Source organism: Delphinapterus leucas, chromosome 4 (assembly GCF_059928025.1).
Source record: "Delphinapterus leucas isolate spDelLeu-1000000601 "Yukka" chromosome 4, BTC_Dleu_Yukka2, whole genome shotgun sequence".
NCBI classification, from domain to species: Eukaryota; Metazoa; Chordata; class Mammalia; order Artiodactyla; family Monodontidae; genus Delphinapterus; species Delphinapterus leucas.
Genome location: NC_143132.1, coordinates 108,845,129 through 108,867,704, shown reverse-complemented (window position 1 = coordinate 108,867,704; position 22,576 = coordinate 108,845,129). Strand labels below are relative to the sequence as shown.

The 22,576-nt window shown below is 40.5% G+C and overlaps 1 protein-coding gene across 1 annotated transcript in view; it reads right to left on the bottom strand.

Annotated features, from left to right (window-relative positions):
* Positions 1-22,576, bottom strand: part of PLCH1 (phospholipase C eta 1) — a 269,122-nt gene that overhangs the window by 43,199 nt on the left and 203,347 nt on the right. Inside the window, exons 12-13 of the mRNA XM_089910967.1 lie at positions 6,468-6,629; positions 478-549 (exon numbers count right to left, since the gene is read on the bottom strand). Of these exons, the coding sequence (XP_089767093.1) occupies positions 478-549; positions 6,468-6,629 (234 nt within the window). The remainder of the gene's footprint in view (positions 1-477; positions 550-6,467; positions 6,630-22,576) is intronic.

The window sequence follows — 22,576 nt, the reverse complement described above, 5'->3', positions numbered from 1 at the left end:
AGTCCGCCTGCCGATGCAGGGGACACGGGTTCGTGCCCCGGTCTGGGAAGATCCCACATGCCGCGGAGCGGCTGGGCCCGTGAGCCATGGCCGCTGAGCCTGCGCGTCCGGAGCCTGTGCTCCACAACGGGAGAGGCCACAACAGTGAGAGGCCCACATACCGCAAAAAAAAAAAAAAAATTAGTGTGCCTTCTTTATTGATTTATAGGAATTCTTTATATATTCAGGAAAGAAATCCTTTGTGGACTTGTACAGAATATTGAAAATATTCTTTCCCAGTATGCTATTTGCTCTTTGATACTTCTGATGAACAGGAGTTCTTAAATTATAAAATAGTTTAATTATCAACTTTTTCCTTTTCTGGGGTCCTCTTTGAGAAATCTGCAGTTATTCCAAGGTCATGATGATAGTCTCCTGTCACCCTCTAGACTCTTTAAATTACCTGAATTATGCACACTTATCTTCCTTAATTCGTACCTTATGTTTTCCGAAGTTGGTCATGAGGGATCGTCCGTGTGTTTTCTTTCCACTTTCCTTCACATCTGGATGCTGAGTAAATAAAGCATAATATGACTATTTTTCTTCTTTGCTTTTGTTTTCTCCTTAGTTCTGATGGAAGGGCATGGAGTCCCTCTCTCCTTCCATCTCTAGGTGGGCAGCCGGCAGGTCCTGCTCATTTCCTCCTGCTCTACCCTCCACTTCCCTGAAGGTGGCTGTGTCTGCCTTGAGAGAGGGGGGATGCTGCACAGAGAGACCTGGGCACCATCAGGAGATGGTAGCTGCCAACAGCTCCCCAAAGCTGGGGTCAAGGACCTCTCAGTAATGCCCAGGTGTGCAGGCATCTCTAGTGCCTGTTCACAAGGCTCTCTACAGCACAGGATGTATTCTTTTCAATGCCCTGAGGGGGAATAAATCATCTTCAGTTAAAAGTAGATTTAATTTTGAAAAATGGCCACAAGTCATTAACAGCCAATTCAGTTGACTAAAAAAAACTAATCAGACTGATCACTTAATTACTATTTAGAATTTGGAAACATTAAAAACAAATAAAATCCAAGTATATCTATGAGGCAATAAGATTGTTTTTCTTTAAGTAAACTGCAGCAGAGCTTATCTGTTCATTAAAATCATTCCCTCTGTGGTGAGCACAGGAAAGATGTATTGTAGATTCTGAATTCCTCCTCATGTGAATTAATTTTCCAGGCTAGAGATCTCTTTATTCTAGGGGACAGAAAAAAAAAAAAAAAGACCACTCTGCTAAAAGGGTTTAGACTCTTTTTCCAATTGTCATCCCTAAAAACATGTATTAGGTGATTCACTGCTAATTACATGATGTAAGAGGAGACCAATAGGCCCCGCCCTCCCAGAACTTTCAGCTGAACAGAGATAATCTCATAAATGGAATAAATGTAGGTGAGCAAAACCACCCGAAATCAAAAGGTCAGGAAGAGCATCTACATATATCCATAGAAACTAATCAAAGATACAATGCGGGATGGGGAGGGGGAACAGTGAGAACTGGGTTGGGGAAAAGGCAGTTCAGAAAATAGTGGAGGAGGGTGGGTGGCAGGTTTACAGGGTAATTTTAGTTGACTGGTTTATATACCTTGACTGCCTTTGAAGATCAATTAAAGCTGATCATTAACTATTCAAAAACCCTAGAATTAAGAAAGTAGTAAGATATGGTAATAGAAGTAACACTGCTCTTCAAGTTAGGAGACCCAGTTCTGCCACCATGTAGCCTCAGGTCCCCTATCTCTTTTTTTTTTTTATTTTTAAGGTGATTTAAAAGATCATTTTTAACCTATTAGAAAAGTTTTACAGAACTAGGCTTATTCAGTCTGAAGAACAAAGAATTGAAACGGTGTTTTAAGGTGAATGAGAGCCTCTCTGATGGATTTAAGTCTAAGCAGGAAATTATATACATCAATACATTGATGGGAAACAGAAGCTGAACACATAAGAAATACCCTGGGACTCAGAATCAGATGGAAAGAGAGGGATTAATAGGTGAAGCAAAACATAGGAGATTCCAGCACACACTCTGTGCTAAAGACTTGCTCCTCTGGGGTAAACACCCACCTCTTGACCTCAGTCCTCTTATCTGTGACATGGGGGAGGAATGGACCAATTAGCCTCTGAGTTCCTCTCCAGTTCTAGTAGCTCATCTATTAGTAGGGAGACCATGTCATCTATTGTCCAAAACAGGACTCTTAAGAGTGAAATGGGGACTTCCTTGGTGGCTCAGTGGTTAAGAATCCGCCTGCCAATGCAGGGGACACGGGTTCGAGCCCTGGTCTGGGAAGATCCCACATGCCATGGAGCAACTAAGCCCATGCACCACAACTACTGAGCCTGTGCTCTAGAGCCCGTGAGCCACAACTACTGAACCCGCGTGCCACAACTACTGAAGCCCGAGCGCCTAGAGCCCACGCTCCACAACAAGAGAAGTCACCGCAATGAGAAGCCTGCGCACTGCAACGAAGAGTAGCCCCCGCTCACCACAACTAGAGAAAGCCCGCTAGCAGCAACGAAGACCCAACGCAGCCAAAAATAAATACATAAAATAAATAAATCTATTTTTTTTTTAAAAAAAGAGTGAAATCAGCACCTTTAATAATTACGCTGGGGCAATAGGTATAAAGCGAGGTTGCCCCAAGCAAGTTGAGGTATAAGGTCATCCATTTTAATAGGCACCTGCTATGCCCCAAGGATTATGCTAAGTGTATTACATATATTCTCACTTAATATATACAACCATCCCTGGAGATAAGTATAATTAAAATCCTAGTTTTGCAGATAAGAAAAACAGAAGTATAGTGAAGTTAGATAATATGCCCAAAGTTAGATAATATGCCCAAAGTTACAAAGCTAGTTGGTGATAAAACAGGGATCCTGTGTAGTTCTGTCTCCTCTCTGGCTTTCTCTCCCTCCCCCACTCTACACTCCTTCTTTATGTCCCAGAGGAATACACACAGATATCTCTCCCCAACTTGACCTCTCCTTGAGCATCAGCACTGCATCTTTCATTGAATCCATGGATCAAACACTGTGCTAGGAACTCAACATGAATACAAGGGAGACAGCAAGCAAGAGAGATGTAGACTTTGTCCTCCCTGGGCTTGCACTCTTATGATGGAGACAAATGATCATAACACACTATAATAAGACTATGATGGGGAAAGTTCAGGGTACTGCCTGAGGGCACGGGAAGGCCATCTACCTAGACTTGAGGATCGAGGAGGACTTCTAAGGGGACATGTTACAAAAGCTGAAGCCAGAAGACAGGTAGACATTATCTACGTGAAGTGAGGAAGAGGAAGTGTGCGAGGAAAAAGCAAACACAAAGGCCAAGTGTCAGGAACATGGCACTTTCCAGGAAACAAAGAAAGGCAGGGGTTGGGTTGTGTATTTGTACTGTACACACGCACATTAATGGACAAATCAGAGCTGGGGTCAGATGATGGAGAAAGGATCTTTTGGGCTATAGCTTTCAATTTGAGCTTTATCCTCCAAACTATGAAGAGCATTTGAATGGTTTAAAATAGGAGAATGATGTGATCAGATGCATGTTTCTGAAATATCGCTATGGTAGTGGTATAAATGAGAGACTGGAGGGAGCGGGACAGCAGGAGAGGTGCAAAAGTTCATGTTAGGAATAATTAAGTCTACCCAAATGGCTGTAGCTGGGATGTAAACAAAGAAGTGAATTCAGAACTCTAAAGAAGGCAGGCATCCTTCTACTAAGTTCTTCCAGTGTGAAGGATGAGAATTTCATTTTTATTTTACTTTGGAGATCTCCAGGAAAAAGCTGGCACCAGTAGCACACAGTACTGAACTGCTGAGTGACGATCCAGGAGGGAAAGGAGCGGAAGTGATGAGCTGTCCTGAACCCCACAGCACATTCTCAGCCTTGGCTCTACATGTGCCTATGTATCTGACACAGATGGACTTGTCTCAACAGTAACTTGTCTTTGTTTGCCACTGAACCAAAACCATACTTTAAAAACTAACACAACAGCAGGGTTAAAAACCTTAACACTTCATAGTCCAGTTTATTAAAGTTGCAGGCTCCATTTACTTTCTGCAAGTCTGATACATTCTTGCAGTCACCCAGGTTTAAGGGAGAGTAAAAAATAAGAAAAAGGAGGAGGAGTTTTGTCCTACTACATCTCTGAAATTTGAAGTCCCTTACCATCTTACCTGATAGGGAAATTACCATTAGGATCTCTTCCAGAAAAAGAAAGATGGTCTTGATTTGTTTCTTCAAAAATCCCCAAGACCTGCTGTTGTCTTTCCAGTTGGAATGATCTAGGATGGAGCAAGCAAAGACTTCTCCAAAAGCATAAGGGGAAGTGACTGGCCCAGATTAGCCAAAGAGAATTCACCAGGGCAAGAAGCAGAAATCAAGCCGGGTTAACTGAATGTGATTTTACAGACATTTGTGTGATTTAAACTAAGAGGCTGGAGGGTCAGGGAGGAAAGGGAGAGGCTAACTGGTATTTATAGAAATGTTCAAGAAAATTCAAAATTCTATGATAAACTGTAAGGGCAGTAATGCTGTAAATGACATTTTGGTTGTCTCCCAACATTCCATTCTGCCCCTCCAGCATGCAGGGGCAGAATGCATTTTCAGAGGGGCAGACCTTGGTGCCAGTTCTCAGTGGCATCAGCAAGCCAATGGTATCCTACGCCCTTGCCAAATTACTGTTCCAAGAAGGGCACATATGCAAGGCCACCACAGGGATCAACTCAGGGGTGGGCACATGAGCTAAGATGCCCAACCTGAGCTCAGCACAAACTCTGGTTTGTTGGATGAGGCACATACACTGTCTCACTCTCTCTGTACTTGGACCAAGAAACACATAGCTCAGGGGCCTGTTGGCAGTCACCCTGCAACCACCAGGAGAGGGGGAACCAACATGGGATGATGCTAATCACGTGGTAGGTAGAGCAGAAAGACAGGTCTTTGATGACCCTGCTGAGCCTCTGAATTAAGACCACCTTGAAGGCCACTCTGCAAATGAACTTGCCACTTACCTAACCCAACGCCTTTCTTCATTATTTAAGCCATTTTGAATTAGGTTTTCTATGTTTGGAAACTAAACAGACCTGAGAAACAGCCAGGCGTTTGAATGGCTGGACTTCTGTAGAGTCTAGAAAGTAACCACCAAAGCTGAGTGGTTGCTCAGATCCAAAAATGATGATCTTCCCTCTGCCTGGGGAGCTCTGAGCCCTGGAGGATAGGCGGCAGTAGCAGGGGAGGCTGCTATCAGCTAAGCCAGGGACCACATGGATCTCCTCTGGTCCAGAATAAATGCCCTCAATGTCCTGCCATGATAACATCAGCAAACCCACTATCCCTCTTCCTTGCCCATTTATGATATTTTTATTAGAAAGCAGAATAAAAACCTCAGCCAGAGCCCAAACCATTCATTCACTCAGCAACTATATATGAAGGTCATACTAAGGCCCAGGCACTATACAAGTCAGGAAAACAATGGTTATCAAGACTGACATGGTTCCTGCCTTCAGAGAATCTATAGTCTAGTTGAGAAGACAGATATTGAACAAATAAATGCAAATGTGTAGGGAAAAAAAAAAACTTCTTGAAAAAAGAAGATATAACAGGCTACCATCAACAATATAAAAGGGATAGCTAACCTAACCTACGGGTCAAGGCAGGACTCATTTAGAATACCACATGGATGCTGGAATTTAAAAGCCTAAGTAGGAGTTAGCTAGAGTAGATGTGGAAATGGAGTGTTCCAGGCAGAGAAAATGGAATGTGAGGAAGACCATGGCATTTAGATGGTTGTGGCTGGTGTGACGTCGTGGGTGGTGGTGTGACAGGGAAAATGGGGAGATCTGAGACAGGAGAGGTAGGCAAGGATGGAATTATGCAGGTCCTTGAAAGACCAGTTAGTTTGTAATTTATCCCAAGCATAATAGGAAGCCACTGAAAAATTTTGAACAGTGGAGTGACACGATCAGATTTGCATTTTTAAAACATCATGCTGATTTCAGAGTGAAGGTTAGATTTAAAGAGGGCAAGAGAAGTCTAAGTGAGAGTTGACATTGGCCTGAATTAGGACACAGCCGTGGAGAAGAAGCGGACAGACATACACATTCAGAAGGTGTGATCAACAGGGCATGGAGGTCGCCTGAATGAGTCCCCACCCTTACCTGAGCACAAGTGGGGAAGATGAATGCAGGGGCACTGGGCTTTGTCCTGAGGGTGCCAGTGAAGGAGTATATGAATCATTTCTACACCCACCCATGCACTTTAATCTATTATTCACTATTTCTCTCCATTTTTCAGGAGGAGATTCTCATTTTTCCAGCAATATGAGGATAGAAATGGAAGAAACTGGAGAAGCCTTCCACAAATGACAAATGATCAGAAACAAAGCATGAGGTGCTTTCTTTTTCCTGTTGAAGGACAAGTACAAGAGGGAAATGTATACCTGCTTCAGGTGTGCATTTAAGCCTTCATGCGTGGCCTTCAGTAGTGCCCTCACTGTGAAACTATCAGGATCTTCCTTGTCTCGAATTTGAGATTCTTTTAACAGCGACTCCAGTTTTTTCCTTATGAAAGATTCCACCTGATGCTCAGTGGTCCCGTTATTCTGCGAAGAATTAAACAGTGGAAATAATTTCCCTTAAGGAACACAGAATCACTTAGAACACAGCCTTCACTCAAGCCAACCTTGCTGCTATAATTTCTCTCTCAATTACCTGTAAGAAGTTAAGCTTATTGTACCATTTTTTGTCCTTCTCCCACCAGCCCTCCACCAATCCCATAAAATAATGATGACTATGACTGCATTCAACCTTTAACAACCCTATAGTCTTATTATCATTCCCATTTCAGAGACACAGAATCTGATGTTTAGAGAAATAAGTTGATCAAGGTTACAAAGCTAGCAAAGAACTGAGGCAGGATTCCAACTCAGGGCTCCTAAGTCCTTCTCCCCACACTACTTTACACTTTCACTAGAGGGAAGGCCAAGGAAAGTTCTGGGAGAATAAGTTTTCTGTACCTACATAGGGAAATTTGAACAAGACTATACTATTTAAAACAAATCACTTCCTTCACTGAAGGGAAAAAAGTGCTATGGAAATCGTTGGAAAGGAGGATTATTCTGAGATAAAATGTCTTTCCTATCTCTGCCCCACTATGTAATTGGAGGGAATTCACTACTGACTTGTGCCTTGACTCAGCACTGTAATTACCTTAAGATCACAACTAATTTCAAGTGTTTTGGATAACAAAGCTCTGCCTGTGTCCAGGAGATAATTTACACAATGTTTAAGTGATCAAGGGACCCAGATTTCCTAGAAGTCTGCTTAGTGCAGGTTTTTGGCCCGCTTGTTCTACCTGAAACTAACGGCCCAGGCTCTGTTCACTGCTCCTCCCCTTCTCAACTCCCTCCCCCTCCCGCTATGTCCAACACCCTTCCATAAACTCTTCAGCCACTTGCCAAAGGCCAACCCACCCAAAGGCAAGGAAGGGGTGCTCCTCCACCAGAACAATGCCCCTAGTCCTCACCAAAAGTTTAAGATCCATTTTTCCACTTGCAAATTTGTTACTAAGAGGTCATTATATTTAAATAAGAGAATGGGCAGTTTTTCAGTAATGCATTCATTTTCACAAAATCTTATAAGAGCAAAGCAATATAGATACAAAGGGAAACTGGAAAAAAAAAGCTACATCAGAGCAGGTTATTGAATTTCCCTGTATTAATATCACATGCATGAATATCTTTAATATACCCAGTGAATGAGGCACTCCGCTTCACTGGAGGCCCTCAGGTCCTGCAGGAGACACAAAGGTGGAAAAGAGCTGGCCTTTGACATCAGGAGCAAAGATCCCATTAGGCTAACAAAGGCATGTCCCCAAATATCCTACCCAGGTCCACACAGCTGCCTGCAAAAGCACAAATGACCAGCACAACAGTGATTCTGAGAAGGAACACCGCATTCCTGCCTGAGTGACCAGGAAGACCTCAAAGAACAGGGGGGACTCTGTATGGTAACTAAAACTTCAACAGTGATGAAGAGATGTCATCCATCACTCTAGCAAAGGTTTTTACATTAGCAAAGCGTGTTTTATAAACATAGGAACAGATTCGTTTTCCTGGAGCAGAAGTTCATGAAGGGGGGTGGTGGCAGATAAAGTTGGAAAAGTACTTTGGGAACAGGTTGTGGAGGTGCCTGAAAGCAAGAAGTCAAGAGGTGTGGAGTCGCTGAGAGTCTCTGGGTAGACAAGTGCCTGAGTTGCATTTTAGAAATAACAGTAACCAGGCAGCATATACAGACAGAGAAAAGATACCTTACAAATGAAAAGCCAGATGTGAGGATTAGTTCAAGATGGCAGAGTAGAAGGACGTGCTCTCACTCCCTCTTGCGAGAGCAGAGAACACCGGAAAGACAACTAACTGCTGAAAAATCATCGACAGGAAGACACTGCAACTCACCAAAAAAGATACCCCATATCCAAAGACAAAGGAGAAGGCACAATGAGATGGCAGGAGGGGCTCAATCACAATAAAATCAACTCCTATAACTGCTGGGTGGGTGACTCACAAACTGGAGAACACTTACACCACAGAAATCCTACCACTGGAGTGAAGGTTCTGAGCCCCACGTAAGGCTTCATAACCCGGCGGTCCGGCAACAGGAGGAGGAATTCTTAGAGAATCAGACTTTGAAGGCTAGCAGGATTTGATTGCAGGACTTCGACAGGACTGGGGGAAACAGAGACTCCACTCTTGGAGGGCACACACAAAGTAGTATGCATATCAGGACCCAGCGGAAGGAGCAGTGACCCCATAGGAGACTGAACCAGACCTAACTGCTAGTGTTGGAGGGTCTCCTACAGAGGCAGGGGGTGGCTGTGTCTCACCGTGGGGACAAGGACACTGGCAGCAGAAGTTCTGGGAAATGCTCCTTGGTGTGAGCCCTCCCAGAGTCCACCATTAGCACCACCGAAGAGCCCACATAGGCTCCAGTGTTGGGTGGCCTCAGGCCAAACAACCAACAGGGAGGGAACCCAGCCCCCAGCCTCAGCAGACAAGTGGATTAAAGTTTTACTGAGCTCTGCCCACCAGAGCAACAGTCAGCTCTACCCACCACCAGTCCCTCACATCAGGAAACTTTCACAAGCCTCTTAGATAGCCTCATCCACCAGAGGGCAGAGAGCAGAAGCAAGAACTACAACCCTGCAGCCTGTGGAACAAAAACCACATTCACAGAAAGACAGAAAAGATGAAAAGACAGAGGGCTATGTATCAGATGAAGGAACAAGATAAAACCCCAGAAAAACAACTAAATGAAGTGGAGATAGGCAAACTTCTAGAAAAAGAATTCAGAATAATGACAGTGAAGATAATTCAGGACCTCAGAAAAAGAATGGAGGCAAAGATCGAGAAGATGAAAGAAATGTTTAACAAACACCTAGAAGAATTAAAGAAAAAACAAACAGATGAGCAATATAATAACTGAAATGAAAAATACACTAGAAGGAACCAATAGCAGAATAACTGAGGCAGAAGACTGGATAAGTGACGTGGAAGACAAAATGGTGGAATTCACTGCTGTGGAAAAGAATAAAGAAAAAAGAATGAAAAGAAATGAAGACAGCCTAAGAGACCTCTGGGACAACATTAAACGCAACAACATTTGTATTATAGGGGTCCCAGGAGGAGAAGAGAGAGAGAAAGGGCCTGAGAAAATATGTGAAAAGATTATAGCTGAAAACTTCCCAACATGGGAAAGGAAATAGACAGACACCCAAGTCCAGGAAGTCCAGAGAGACCCATACAGGATAAACCCAAGGAGAAACACGCCGAGACACAGAGTAATCAAACTGGCAAAACTTAAAGACAAAGAAAAACTGTTGAAAGCAACAAGGGAAAAACAATCAATAACATAGAAGGGAACTCCCATAAGGTTGACAGCTGATTTCTGAGCAGAAAGTCTACAAGCCAGAAGGGAGTGGTATGACATATTTAAAGTGATGAAAGGGAAGAACCTACCACCAGGATTACTCTAGTTGGCAAGTATGTCATTCAGATTCGATAGAGAAATTAAAAGCTTTACAACAAGCAAAAGCTAAGAGAATTCAGCACCACCAAACCAGCTCTACAACAAATGCTAAAGGAACTTCTCTAAGTGGGAAACACAAGAGAAGAAAAGGATCTACAAAAACAAACCCAAAACAATTAAGAAAATGGTAACAGGAAAATACATATCAATAATTACCTTAAACGTGAATGGACTAAATGCTCCAACCAAAAGACACAGGCTTGTTGAATGGATACAAAAACAAGACCCATATATATGCTGTCTACAAGAGACCCACTTCAGACCTAGGGACACACACAGACTGAAAGTGATGGGATGAAAAAAGATATTCCATGCAAATGGAAATCAAAAGAAAGTTGGAGTAGCAATACTCATATCAGAAAAAATAGACTTTAAAATAAAGAATGTTACAAGAGACAAGGAAGGACACTACATAATGATCAAGGGATCAATCCAAGAAGAAGATATAACAATTATAAATATATATGCACCCAACATAGGAGCACCTCAATACATAAGGCAACTACTAACAGCTATAAGAGAGGAAATCGACAGTAACACAATAAGAGTGGGGGACTTTAACACCTCACTTACACCAATGGACAGATCATCCAAACAAAATTAATAAGGAAACACAAGCTTTAAATGACACAACAGACCAGATAGATTTAATTGATATTTCTAAGACATTCCATCCAAAAACAGCAGATTACATTTTCTTCTCAAGTGCGCATGGAACATTCTCCAGGATAGATCACATCTTGGGTCACAAATCAAGCCTCAGTAAATTTAAGAAAACTGAAATCTTATCAAGCATCTTTTCTGACCACAACACTATGAGACTAGACATCAATTACAGGGAAAAAACGTAAAAAACACTAACCCATGGAGGCTAAACAATACATTACTAAATAACCAAGAGATCACTGAAGAAACCAAAGAGGAAATAAAAAAATACCTAGAGACAAATGACAATGAAAACATGATGATCCAAAACCTATGGGATGCAGCAAATGCAGTTCTAAGAGGGAAGTTTATAGCAATACAAGCCTACCTCAAGAAACAAGAAAAACCTCAAATAAACAATCTAACCTTACACCTAAAGGAATTAGAGAAAGAAGAACAAACCAAACCCCAAGTTACCCAAAGGAAAAAAATCATAAAGATCAGAGCAGAAATAAATGAAATAGAAACAAAGAAAACAATAGCAAAGATCAATAAAACTAAAAGTTGGTTTTTTGAGAAGATAAACAAAATTGATAAACCATTAGCTAGGGGCTTCCCTGGTGGTGCAGTGGCTGAGAGTCTGCCTGCCGATGAAGGGGACACAGGTTCGTGTTGCGGTCTGGGAAGATCCCACATGCCGCAGAGCGGCTGGGCCCATGAGCCATGGCCACTGAGCCTGAGTGTCCAGAGCCTGTGCTCTGCAACGGGAGAGGCCACAACAGTGAGAGGCCCACGTACCGCCAAAAAACAAAAACAAAAACAAAAACAACAAAAACCATTAGCTAGACTCATCAAAAAAAGAGGGAGTGGACTCAAATCAATAAAATTAGAAATGAAAAAGGAGAAGTTACAACAGACACGGCAGAAATACAAAGCATCCTAGGAGACTACTACAAGCACCTCTATGGGAAAAAAATGGACAACCTCGAAGAAATGGACAAATTCTTGGAAAGGTATAACATTCCAAGGCTGAACCAGGAAGAAAGAGAAAATATAAACACACCAATCACAAGTAATGAAATTGAAACTGTGATTAAAAATCTTCCAACAAACAAAAGTCCAGGTCCAGATGGCTTCACAGGGGAATACTATCAAACATTTAGAGAAGAGCTAACATCCATCCTTCTCAAACTCTTCCAAAAAATTGCAGAGGAAGGAACACTCCCAAACTCATTCTATGAGGCCACCATCACCTGATACCAAAACCAGACAAAGATACTACAAAAAAAGAAAATTACAGATCAATATCGCTGATTAATATAGATGCAAAACTCCTCCACAAAAATACTAGCAAACAGAACCCAACAACATGTTAAAAGGATCATACACCATGATCAAGTGGGATTTATCCCAGGGATGCAAGGATTCTTCAATATAAGCAAATCAATCAAAGTGATACACCATATTAACAAATTGAAGAATAAAAACCATATGATCATCTCAGTAGGTGCAGAAAAAGCTTTTGACAAAATTCAACACCTATTTATGATAAAAACTATCCAGAAAGTGGGCATAGAGCAAACTTACCTGAACACAGTAAAGGCCATATATGACAAACCCACAGCAAACATCATTCTTAACAGTGAAAAACTGAAAGCATTTCCTCTAAGATCAGGAAGAAGACAAGGATACCCACTCTCACCACTATTATTCAACATAGTTTTGGAAGTCCTAGCCACGGCAATCAGAGAAGAAAAAGAAATAAAAGGAATGCAAATTGGAAAAGAAGCAGTAAAAGTGTCAGTTTTTGCAGATGCCATGATACTATACATAGAGAATCCTAAAGATGCCACCAGAAAACTACTAGAGCTAATCAATGAATCTGGTAAAGTAGCAGGATAAAAAATTAATGCACAGAAATCTCTTGCATTCCTATACACTAATGATGAAAAATCTGAAAGAGAAATTAAGGAAACACTCCCATTTACCACTGCAACAAAAAGAATAAAATACCTAGGAATAAACCTCCCTGGGGAGACAAAAGACCTGTATGCAGAAAACTATAAGACACTGATGAAAGAAATTAAAGATGATAAAAACAGATGGAGAGATATACCATGTTCTTGGATTGGAAGAATCAACATTGTGAAAACAACTATACTACCCAAAGCAATCTACAGGTTCAGTGCAATCCCTATCAAATTACCAATGGCATTTTTTACAGAACTAGAACAAAAAATCTTAAAATTTGTATGGAGACACAAAAGACCCCGAATACCCAAAGCAGTCTTGAGGGAAAAAAACGTAGCTGGAGGAATCAGACTCCCTGACTTCAGACTCTACTACAAAGCTACAGTAATCAAGACAATATGGTACTGGCACAAAAACAGAAATATAGATCAATGGAACAGGATAGAAAGCCCAGAGATAAACCCACACACCTATGGTCAACTAATCTATGACAAAGGAGGCAAAGATATTTAAGAGACTGTCTTTTCTCCACTGTATAAGTGGTGCGGGGAAAACTGGACAGCTACATGTAAAAGAATGAAATTAGAACACTCCCTAACACCATACACAAAAATAAACTCAAAATGGATTAGAGGCCTAAATGTAAGACAAGACACTATAAAACTCTTAAAGGAAGACATAGGAAGACTACTCTTTGACATAAATCACAGCAAGATCTTTTTTGATCCACCTCCTAGAGTAGTGGAAATAAAAACAAAACTAAACAAATGGGACCTAATGAAACTTCAAAGCTTTTGCAAAGCAAAGGAAACTACAAGCAAGATGAAAGGACAACCCTCAGAATGGGAGAAAATATTTGCTAACAAATCAACAAAGGATTAATCTCCAAAATATATAAACACTTCAAGCAGCTCAATAGTAAAAAACAAACAACCCAATCCAAAAATGGGCAGAAGACCTAAATAGACATTTCTCCAAAGAAGACATACAAATGGCCAAGAAGCACATGAAAAGCTGCTCAACATCACTAATTATTAGAGAAATGCAAATCAAAACTACAATGAGGTATCACCTCACACCAATTAGAATGGGCATCATCAGAACATCTAAAACAACAAATGCTGGAGAGAGTGTGGAGAAAAGGGAACACTCTTGCACTGTTGGTGAGAATGTAAATTGATACAGCCACTATGGAGAACACTATGGAGGTTCCTTAAAAAACTAAAAATAGAATTACCATGTGACCCAGCAATCCCACTACTGGGCATATACCCAGAGAAAACCATAATTCAGAAAGACACATGCACCCCAATGTTCACTGCAGCACTATTTACAATAGCCAGGTCATGGAAGCAACCTAAATGCCTATTGACAGACGACTGGATAAAGAAGATGTGGTACATATATACAATGGAATATTACTCAGCCATAAAAAGGAACGAAATTGGGTCATTTGTAGAGCCGTCGATGGATCTAGAGACTGTCATACAGAGTGAAGTAAGTCAGAAAGAGAAAAACAAATATTGTGTATTAACGCATACATGTGGAACCTAGAAAAATGGTACAGATGAACCAGTTTGCAGGGCAGAAACTGAGACACTGATATAGAGAACAAACGTAAGGACACCAAGGGGGGAAAGTGGCTGGGGTGTGTGCGTGTGATGAATTGGGAGATTGGGATTGACATATATACACTAATATGTATAAAATGGAAAACTAATGAGAACTTGCTATATAAAAAAATAAATAAAATAAAATTCAAAAATTCGAAGAAAAAAAAGAAAAGCCAGATGCATTGGTTCCCACTAGGAGCACTAAGACCAAAGTGCTGGTGGGAGAGTTAATACAGGTGAGAGAGAGTTTGAGAGCATTCTGCATAAAACAAATATATATTGAGCTGTTATATGCAAGGTGAAAACATTGTTAAGGTACAACCCCACTGTCATAGAACTTTCAGTGTCACAGAGGAGACAGACACATCAGTGCATAATTACACAACAGGTGCATGTAGGGTGACAGATGGGCACACAGAGGAGGGGCACCTTGCCCAGCCTTGGGAATGCAGGAGAGACTTCCAGGATCAGAGGACGCTTGAGCCGAGCCTTAAAAGAGGTGTGTATTAGGTTCCTGTGGCTGCTACAATAAGTTACCACAAACCTGGTAGCTTAAAATGAAGAGTTATTTATTTTTTCACAGTTCTAGAGGCCAGAAGTATAAAGTCAAGCTGTTGTCAGTGCTACATTCAGCCTCCCCAAGGCTCTCAGGGAAAAACCTTTCCTTGCTTCTTCCAGTTTATGGTGGCACCAAGCACTCCTTGGCTTGTGGCAACATAACTCTTGTCTCTGCCTGTCCTTGCATGGCCTTCTCCTGTTGTCCCCACTCCTAACATTAATAAAGGATGAGCTGCTCCCACAAAATAAGAGCGCTTGTCATTGGATTTTTAAGGCTCACCCGGTTAATCCAGAATGATCTCATCTCAAGATTCTTAAACTAATTACATCTACAAAGAGTCTTTTTCCAAATAAGGTCAAACTCATAGGTACCAGATGGTAGGCCCTGGACATATCTTTCGCTGGCCACAAATCAACCTTCTACAATGGGCTGTATGAATAAGAGTTGATAATCTGGCAAAAAGTGGGGTAAAAGCATTCCAACATGAGCAACACTTGAGCAGAGCAGTATCTATGAGAGTGAGTAACCTATATGAACATGGAGAAAAGAGCACCAGGAAACACAGAAAAAGCAACTAAGACTTTATATGCTGTGCTAAGGCTTACAAAGCACTGTCATGTAACAACACTTTGAACCACCCAAGACCCTTTAAGGCAGTAGGACTAGCCAAATTATGATGCTTCCCTTTTTTAAAAAAAAAAAATTTCTTTTTACTTATTAATAAACTATAGAGAAAATTGAAAAAATAAAATAAAATGGATAACCAACAAGGACCTACTGTATAGCACAGGGAACTCTGCTCAATGTTATGTAACAACTTAAATGGGAAAAGAATTTGAAAAAGAATAGCTACATGTATATGTATAACTGAATCACTTTACTGTACACCTGAAACTAATACAACATTGTTAATCACCTATACTCCAATATAAAATAGAAAGTTAAAAAAAAAAAAGACTAGCCAAATTTCACTCATAATGATGCAGAGGCAGAAAGATTCAACACCTTGTCCAAACACACATGCCTATGAAGTGGCTGAGGTGGGACCTAAGACTTCCAATTCAAAATTCTGTGTCTACTTCACCATACAGTGCTGCAGTCATCCCTTTTCTACTGTTACAGAAAAAGATAAATTCCTAAGTCAAATTAATCATATTTTAAATAATCTTTATTCCTACAGGACATCTGGGAAATAAAGCATCACAATCCCTCTGTAGAAAAATATACAATAGTAGGTTTCACTTAAGGTCAGAAGTGAATCCAAGAGGGACTTCCCTGGCGGTCCAGTGGGTAAGACTCTACGCTTCCAATGCTGGGGGCGAGGGTTTGATCCCTGGTCGGGGAACTAAGATCCCACGTGCCATGCAGCCAAAAATAAATAAATAAATAAATAAAATTCTTTAAAAAAGAAGTGAATCCGAGAAAGGAAGTCCAGGTCTCAAACTCCCAACACGTTTCAAGTGACCCAGAGCCTGGCAGGGAGCACGTGTGTTGAAAGATCCAAAAGAGAAAGTGTGTAAGAGCACCTAGCATGCCTGGTGTCGCACAAATGCCCCAAATAAGTAAGCATAAGTTTCCTTGCCTGGCTCAGGGCCACATGAGGAGTCAGAGACAGTGAGGAAATGAACCGTGGCAGTTATGCCCAAACACTTACAGCGTCAGCAAAACAAGGCTAAAGATACAAAGCCGGACCGACTGGTGCTGGTGAAATAATGAATGCTTAACGCAAAGGCTATAATTATTCACCTTACATCCTCTCAACCCTCGGAGTTGCTGAAGGAACGATATTTCTGCCTGTTAATCTTTTTCTTCCTTGTGATTTACAGCACAAGAATAAATAAATGTGTGGCTGAGGTTTCATTAATATATTATCGTTCGGCCTTGGAACCCAATAGCACTACTGAAAAAAAGCTGAGACACACTTAACCTGGCAAGAGTCAGCCACCGTGCAGCTGCAGCAGGGACCACAGTTGAAAGCCATAAGCATCTTGCTCTTTTGTTCCCTGAGCGGTGGGAGAGGGAGGATATTGCAGCTGGAGTTGGGGGGAGGGGACAGCAGCCCTTCAATATGGTCTGGAGTAGTTTCCACCTGAGCCACAATCAGGCTTCCTAATTCCCATTTCTGAGACGCAAATATGATCTAGGAATATCAACCACAAATAAATAGGTCAAACACAAAACACATTCTTGTTTTGTCTCCAGCGTGAAATGAAAAGATCACTGGAAACAGAGAGGGCTGACCACTTCCAGGCTGGGAAGCAGCAGGAAAGGGGAGGGAGTGGGTTGGAGGGGCTGCCCCTTAATGAGGGACTCTCTCTACCACCATGCAGAGTGGTGCTCTACCTGGGCTGCACACTGGAATCACCAGGGGCATGTGGCAAAATTCCAGGCCCCACCCCAGACCAATTACATGGGATCTCTGGGTGAGGACCAGGGCATTGGGATTTTTGAAAGCTCCCCTGTCATTCCAATGTGCAGCCACAGTTGGGGCCTTTGCTTTAAAAATGAAAAACAAAACACTGGAATATCTCACTGTCCCAAAATGTCTTTTTTCCCCCTCTGGGTTAGAGTTGCAGACAGGAAGGATAATATATTAGCTGCCCTTTGTGAGTGCCTTAGAGCTCTCCAAGCTGGCCACCTGAGTGTCTTGGGCTGAAGAGCAGCTGCTTCTCAGCCATCCGAGGCTGTGCGTTTACTCCTGTCCTCTCCTGTCTCCTGCCTGCTCTTTTAGCTCCCTTAAAACACCTTCTTCTGCTCAAGGACCAGCTCAGGACTTACATTAGCGATAATCATGCTGCAGCTGCTATTCTTCTTATAGATCGTATCTAACATTTACTGAGTACAAATTATGTGCCAGGCATTGTTCTGAGTTCTTTACAGAGTATGAACTTAACTTAACCCTTATGATAATCATTTTCCTTTGTTTTCTTCAGTTAAATAATGATTTCATTCCTTTACTACATAATAAGTCAAATTTATACAACTATGGCAGAGGATGAGAATGGCTTATATTTCCAGCCAGGAGAAGTCACTATTCCTTTTTGTAAAACTGAAGTATAGTTGATTTAAAATATTATATTATATTAGTTTCAGAATGGGAGAAAATATTTGCAAACGATGCAACTGACAAGAGATTAATCTCCAAAATATACAAACAGCTCATGCAGCTCAGTATCAAAAAAACAAACACCTCAATCAAAAACGGGACAGAAGCACTGTGGAAAACGGTATGGAGGTTCCTCTGAAAACTAAAAATACAATCACCACGTGATCCAGCAATCCCACTCCAGACAAAACTATAATTCAAAAAGATACATGGACCCTTATGTTCATAGAAGCACTATTCACAATAGCCAAGACATGGAAACAACCTAAATGTCCATTGACAGATGAATGGATAAAGAAGATGTGGTACATATATACAGTGAAATACAAATCAGGCATAAAAAAGAATGAAATAATGCCATTTGCAGCAACATGGATGCAACTAGAGATTATCATACTAAGTGAAGAAAGTCAGAAAGACAAATACCATATGATATCACTCATAAAATATGACACATATGAAACTATCTATGAAACAGAAACAGAATCAGGAACACAGAGAACAGACTGGTGGTTGCCAAGGGGGATGGGGTGGGAGAGGGTTGGACTGGGAGTTTGGGATTAGCAGATGCAAACTGGAATATACAGAATAAACAAAAATGCTTTACTGTATAGCACAGGGAACTATATTCAATATCCTCTGATAAACCATAATGGAAAATATGAAAAAAAGTGTATATATATATATATCTGAGTCACTTTGCTGTACAGCAGTAATTAACACAACACTGTAATTCAACTATAAATCAATAAAAAATATATTTTAAAAAAATGGGCAGAAGATCTAAACAGACATTTCTCCAAAGAAGACATACAGATGGCCAAAAAGCACATTAAAAGATGTTCAACATCACTAATTATTAGAGAAATGCAAATCAAAACTACAATGAGGTATCACCTCACACCAGTCAGAATGGCCATCATCAAAAAAATCTACAGACAATAAATGCTGGAGAGGGTGTGGAGAAAAGAAAACCCTCCTACACTGTTGCTGAAAATGTAAATTGGTACAATCATTATGGAGAACAGTATGGAGGTTCCTTAAAGAACTAAAAATAGAGCTACCATATGATTCAGTTATACATATACATATATCTATTCTTTTTCAGATTCTTTTCCCTTATAGGTTATTACAGAGTATTGAGTAGAGTTCTCTATGCTATACAGTAGGTCCTTGTAGATTATCTATTTTATATATAGTAGTGCATGTGTGTTAATCTCAACCTCCTAATTTATCCCTCCCCCCACCTTTGCCCTTTTGTAACCATAAGTTTATTTTCTATGTCTGTGAGTCTGTTTCTGTTTTGTCAATAAGTTCATTTGTGTCATTTTTTTAGAGTCCACACATAAGTTATATAAGATATTTGTCTTTCTCTGACTTCACTTAGTATGATAATCTCTAGGTCCACCCATGTTGCTGCAGATGGCATTATTTTGTTCTTTTTTATGGCTGAGTAATATTTTATTATATATATACCACATCTTCTTTATCCATTCCTCTGTTGATGGACATTTAGGTTGCTTCCATGTCTTGGCTATTGTAAATAGTGCTGCTATGAACACTGAGGTGCATGTATCTTTTCAAATTATAGTTTTCTCTGGATATATGTCCAGGAGTGGGATTGCTGGATCATATGGTAGCTCTATTTTTAGTTTCTTTAAGGAACCTCCATGCTATTTTATCCAGAGATAAACCTATGCACCTATGGTCACCTAATCTATGACAAAGGAGGCAGAATATACAATGGAGGAAAAACAGTCTCTTCAATAAGTAGTACTGGGAAAACTGGACAGCTACATGTAAAAGAATGAAATTAGAACACTCCCTAACACCATACACAAAAATAAACTCAAAATGGATTAAAGATCTAAACATAAGCCTGGGATACTATAAAACTCTTAAGAGGAAAACATAGGCAGAACATTCTCTGACATAAATTGCCTTAAGCTATTTTTTGATCCACCTCCTAGAGTAATGAAAATAAAAGCAAAAATAAACAAATGGGACCTAATTAAACTTAAAAGCTTTTGCACAGCAAAGGAAACCATAAACAAAATGAAAAAAGGCACAGAATGGGAGAAAATATTTGCAAATGAATCGACCGACAAGGGATCAATCTCCAAAATATACGAGAAGCTCATGCAGCTCAATATCAGAAAAACAACCCAATCAAAAATTGGGCAGAAGATTGGGCAGAAGATCTAAATGTCTTACTGTATAGCACAGGGAACTATATTCAATATCCTCTGATAAACCATAATGGAAAATATGAAAAAGAGTGTATATATATATATATATATATATATATATATATCCTGTTCTCCTATCCTGTTCCACTGATCTATATTTCTGTTCCAATACCATATTGTTTTGATTACTGTAGCTTTGTAGTATAGTCTGAAGTCAGGGAGCCCGATTTCTCCAGCTCCATTTTTCTTTCTCAAAATTGCTTTGGCTATTCAGGGTCTTTTGCATTTCCATACAAGTTGTAAACATTTTTGTTCTAATTCTGTGAAATGAATCACTTTGCAGTACACCTGAAACTAACACAACATTGTGAATCAACTGTACTCCAAGATAAAATAAAAATTAAAAATAAATTGCTTATTCTTATAATATAGAGCCTATTAATTTAGTTGCTGTCAGTAAGAATCAGAATTTAGAACCCTTATTCTTTCTGTTTGTCTCAAGATTTTTTCATGTAGTAATAGCTTTTTTAAAGAGTAGAGATCCCCAGGAAGATAAGGAGATAAAATGGATGACTTCAAGATTCTCAAGATATTATGGCCAGTCACACAATGTATTTGTGAAAGGTCATGAGAGTCCCCTAGGTTTGTAGACCTGCTCCTTCTCCAGGTCAGAGGTCAATGTCAGCCAGGAAAGGACACTCCTACAACAGTTCAGAGCCAACTGGGACAACCCCTTCCCAGGAGTGTGAACGCAACTTATGAAGGTGGTAGGCAGGTCAGAGAGCCAGAAAAAGATTTTGACATATTATTTTGATGTCTATTTAGAAGATGAGGATAAAGAAACAGGTCTAGAGTGGCAGAGCCAGGCTTTGACCTAGGCTCCAAAGCCTGTGTGTTTGATGACTGCTACCCAGTATGTCATCTGACCTACTCTGGGTATTCCAGGCTACCCTCAGCTCTCTTTCCTCTGAATTCACATTTTCTTAAGTCAATTCCACATGACATAACAATTTGTCAAGTTTGTTATTATTTGTTGCCAGTGTGATAAGTGTGTCTCTCCAGCTAGATGAACTCCCCAAAAGACATAAATCTGAGAGGTCATATAAAATACCATGCTTGAGAGCAAGGATGGCCCATATAATTTTCCTCCTCTAAATTAATCACTAGATTAATTACTTTATCTAGCACAACCCCATTTTCCTAATCTGTAAAACATTAGAAATGATAGTTTCAACCCCATCCCCATGGCTATAGGAATAAAATGAAATTCTATAAGTATAAAGTCCTTAGCATAGTGCTGGTGCTGGTAAGGGTTCAACAAGTGTTTCATATTTAAAAGCTGATTTTAGCTCAGGTATAAAAAAATAATAGTACAATGTCAGAAAAATAGCAAAAGGTAATGTTTCTTCAGAGCTGTTAAGCACACACTTTTTTTTTTTTTTTTTTTTTTTTTTGCGGTACGCAGGCCTCTCACTGTTGTGGCCTCTCCCGTTGTGGAGCACAGGTTCCAGACGCGCAGGCCCAGCAGCCATGGCTCACGGGCCCAGCCGCTCTGCGGCATGTGGGATCTTCCTGGATCGGGGCACAAACCTGTGTCCCCTGCATCAGCAGGCAGACTCTCAACCACTGCGCCACCAGGGAAGCCCAAGCATACACTTTTAAATGTTATTAGAGCAACCATTCTTCATATACATTAAGAAAAAACAAAAAAAATACTGTCCAAAATGAATGTAAGTCTGGGTTTGTGCATCTGTACATACATGTGGGTTTATATATGACAATGTACATTCATGCTTTAAAGTCCCCCACTGCTACAACGACAGAAGAACTAACAAAGAGAAAAATCATAATCTTGGTCGAAATAAAATAAAAATCACTGCAGATCATAAATGTAGTTGAGCTCCACATTCACAGTGGGCAAAGGTGGCCAAGAATTTATATCTTTTAGTACAATAGAAACTAAAAGTTCTCCACATGCTGTGGGAGATTAGAGCTGGTCTCTCAACATGAAACCAAGGTGGTGAAGAAAGCTGGAATGGGATCCTTGCTTATAATAGGAAACATTAAAAAAAAAAAAACTATTGTGAGGAAGATTCAAAATTTAATATCAAAAGAGGTAAGAATAAGAAGACAAACAAAGTGCTGGTTTGCTTGGTGACTGAACGGGTAATATCTTCAACATCTCTAGTGGCAGAGAACTCTCAATCAATGTAAGGTCTGGTTAGGAACCTGGGGCACAGGTGGGCTGTGTGTATATGTGTGGGTGCCATGGGGGTGGGGGTGCTTAGTGTTCAAGTAGAAGCAATCCCAAAACCACTAGATAAGAAGGTTAAATACAGAAAGAAGGAGAATGGAAGGGGAAAAACCATTCCACTCAAAACTG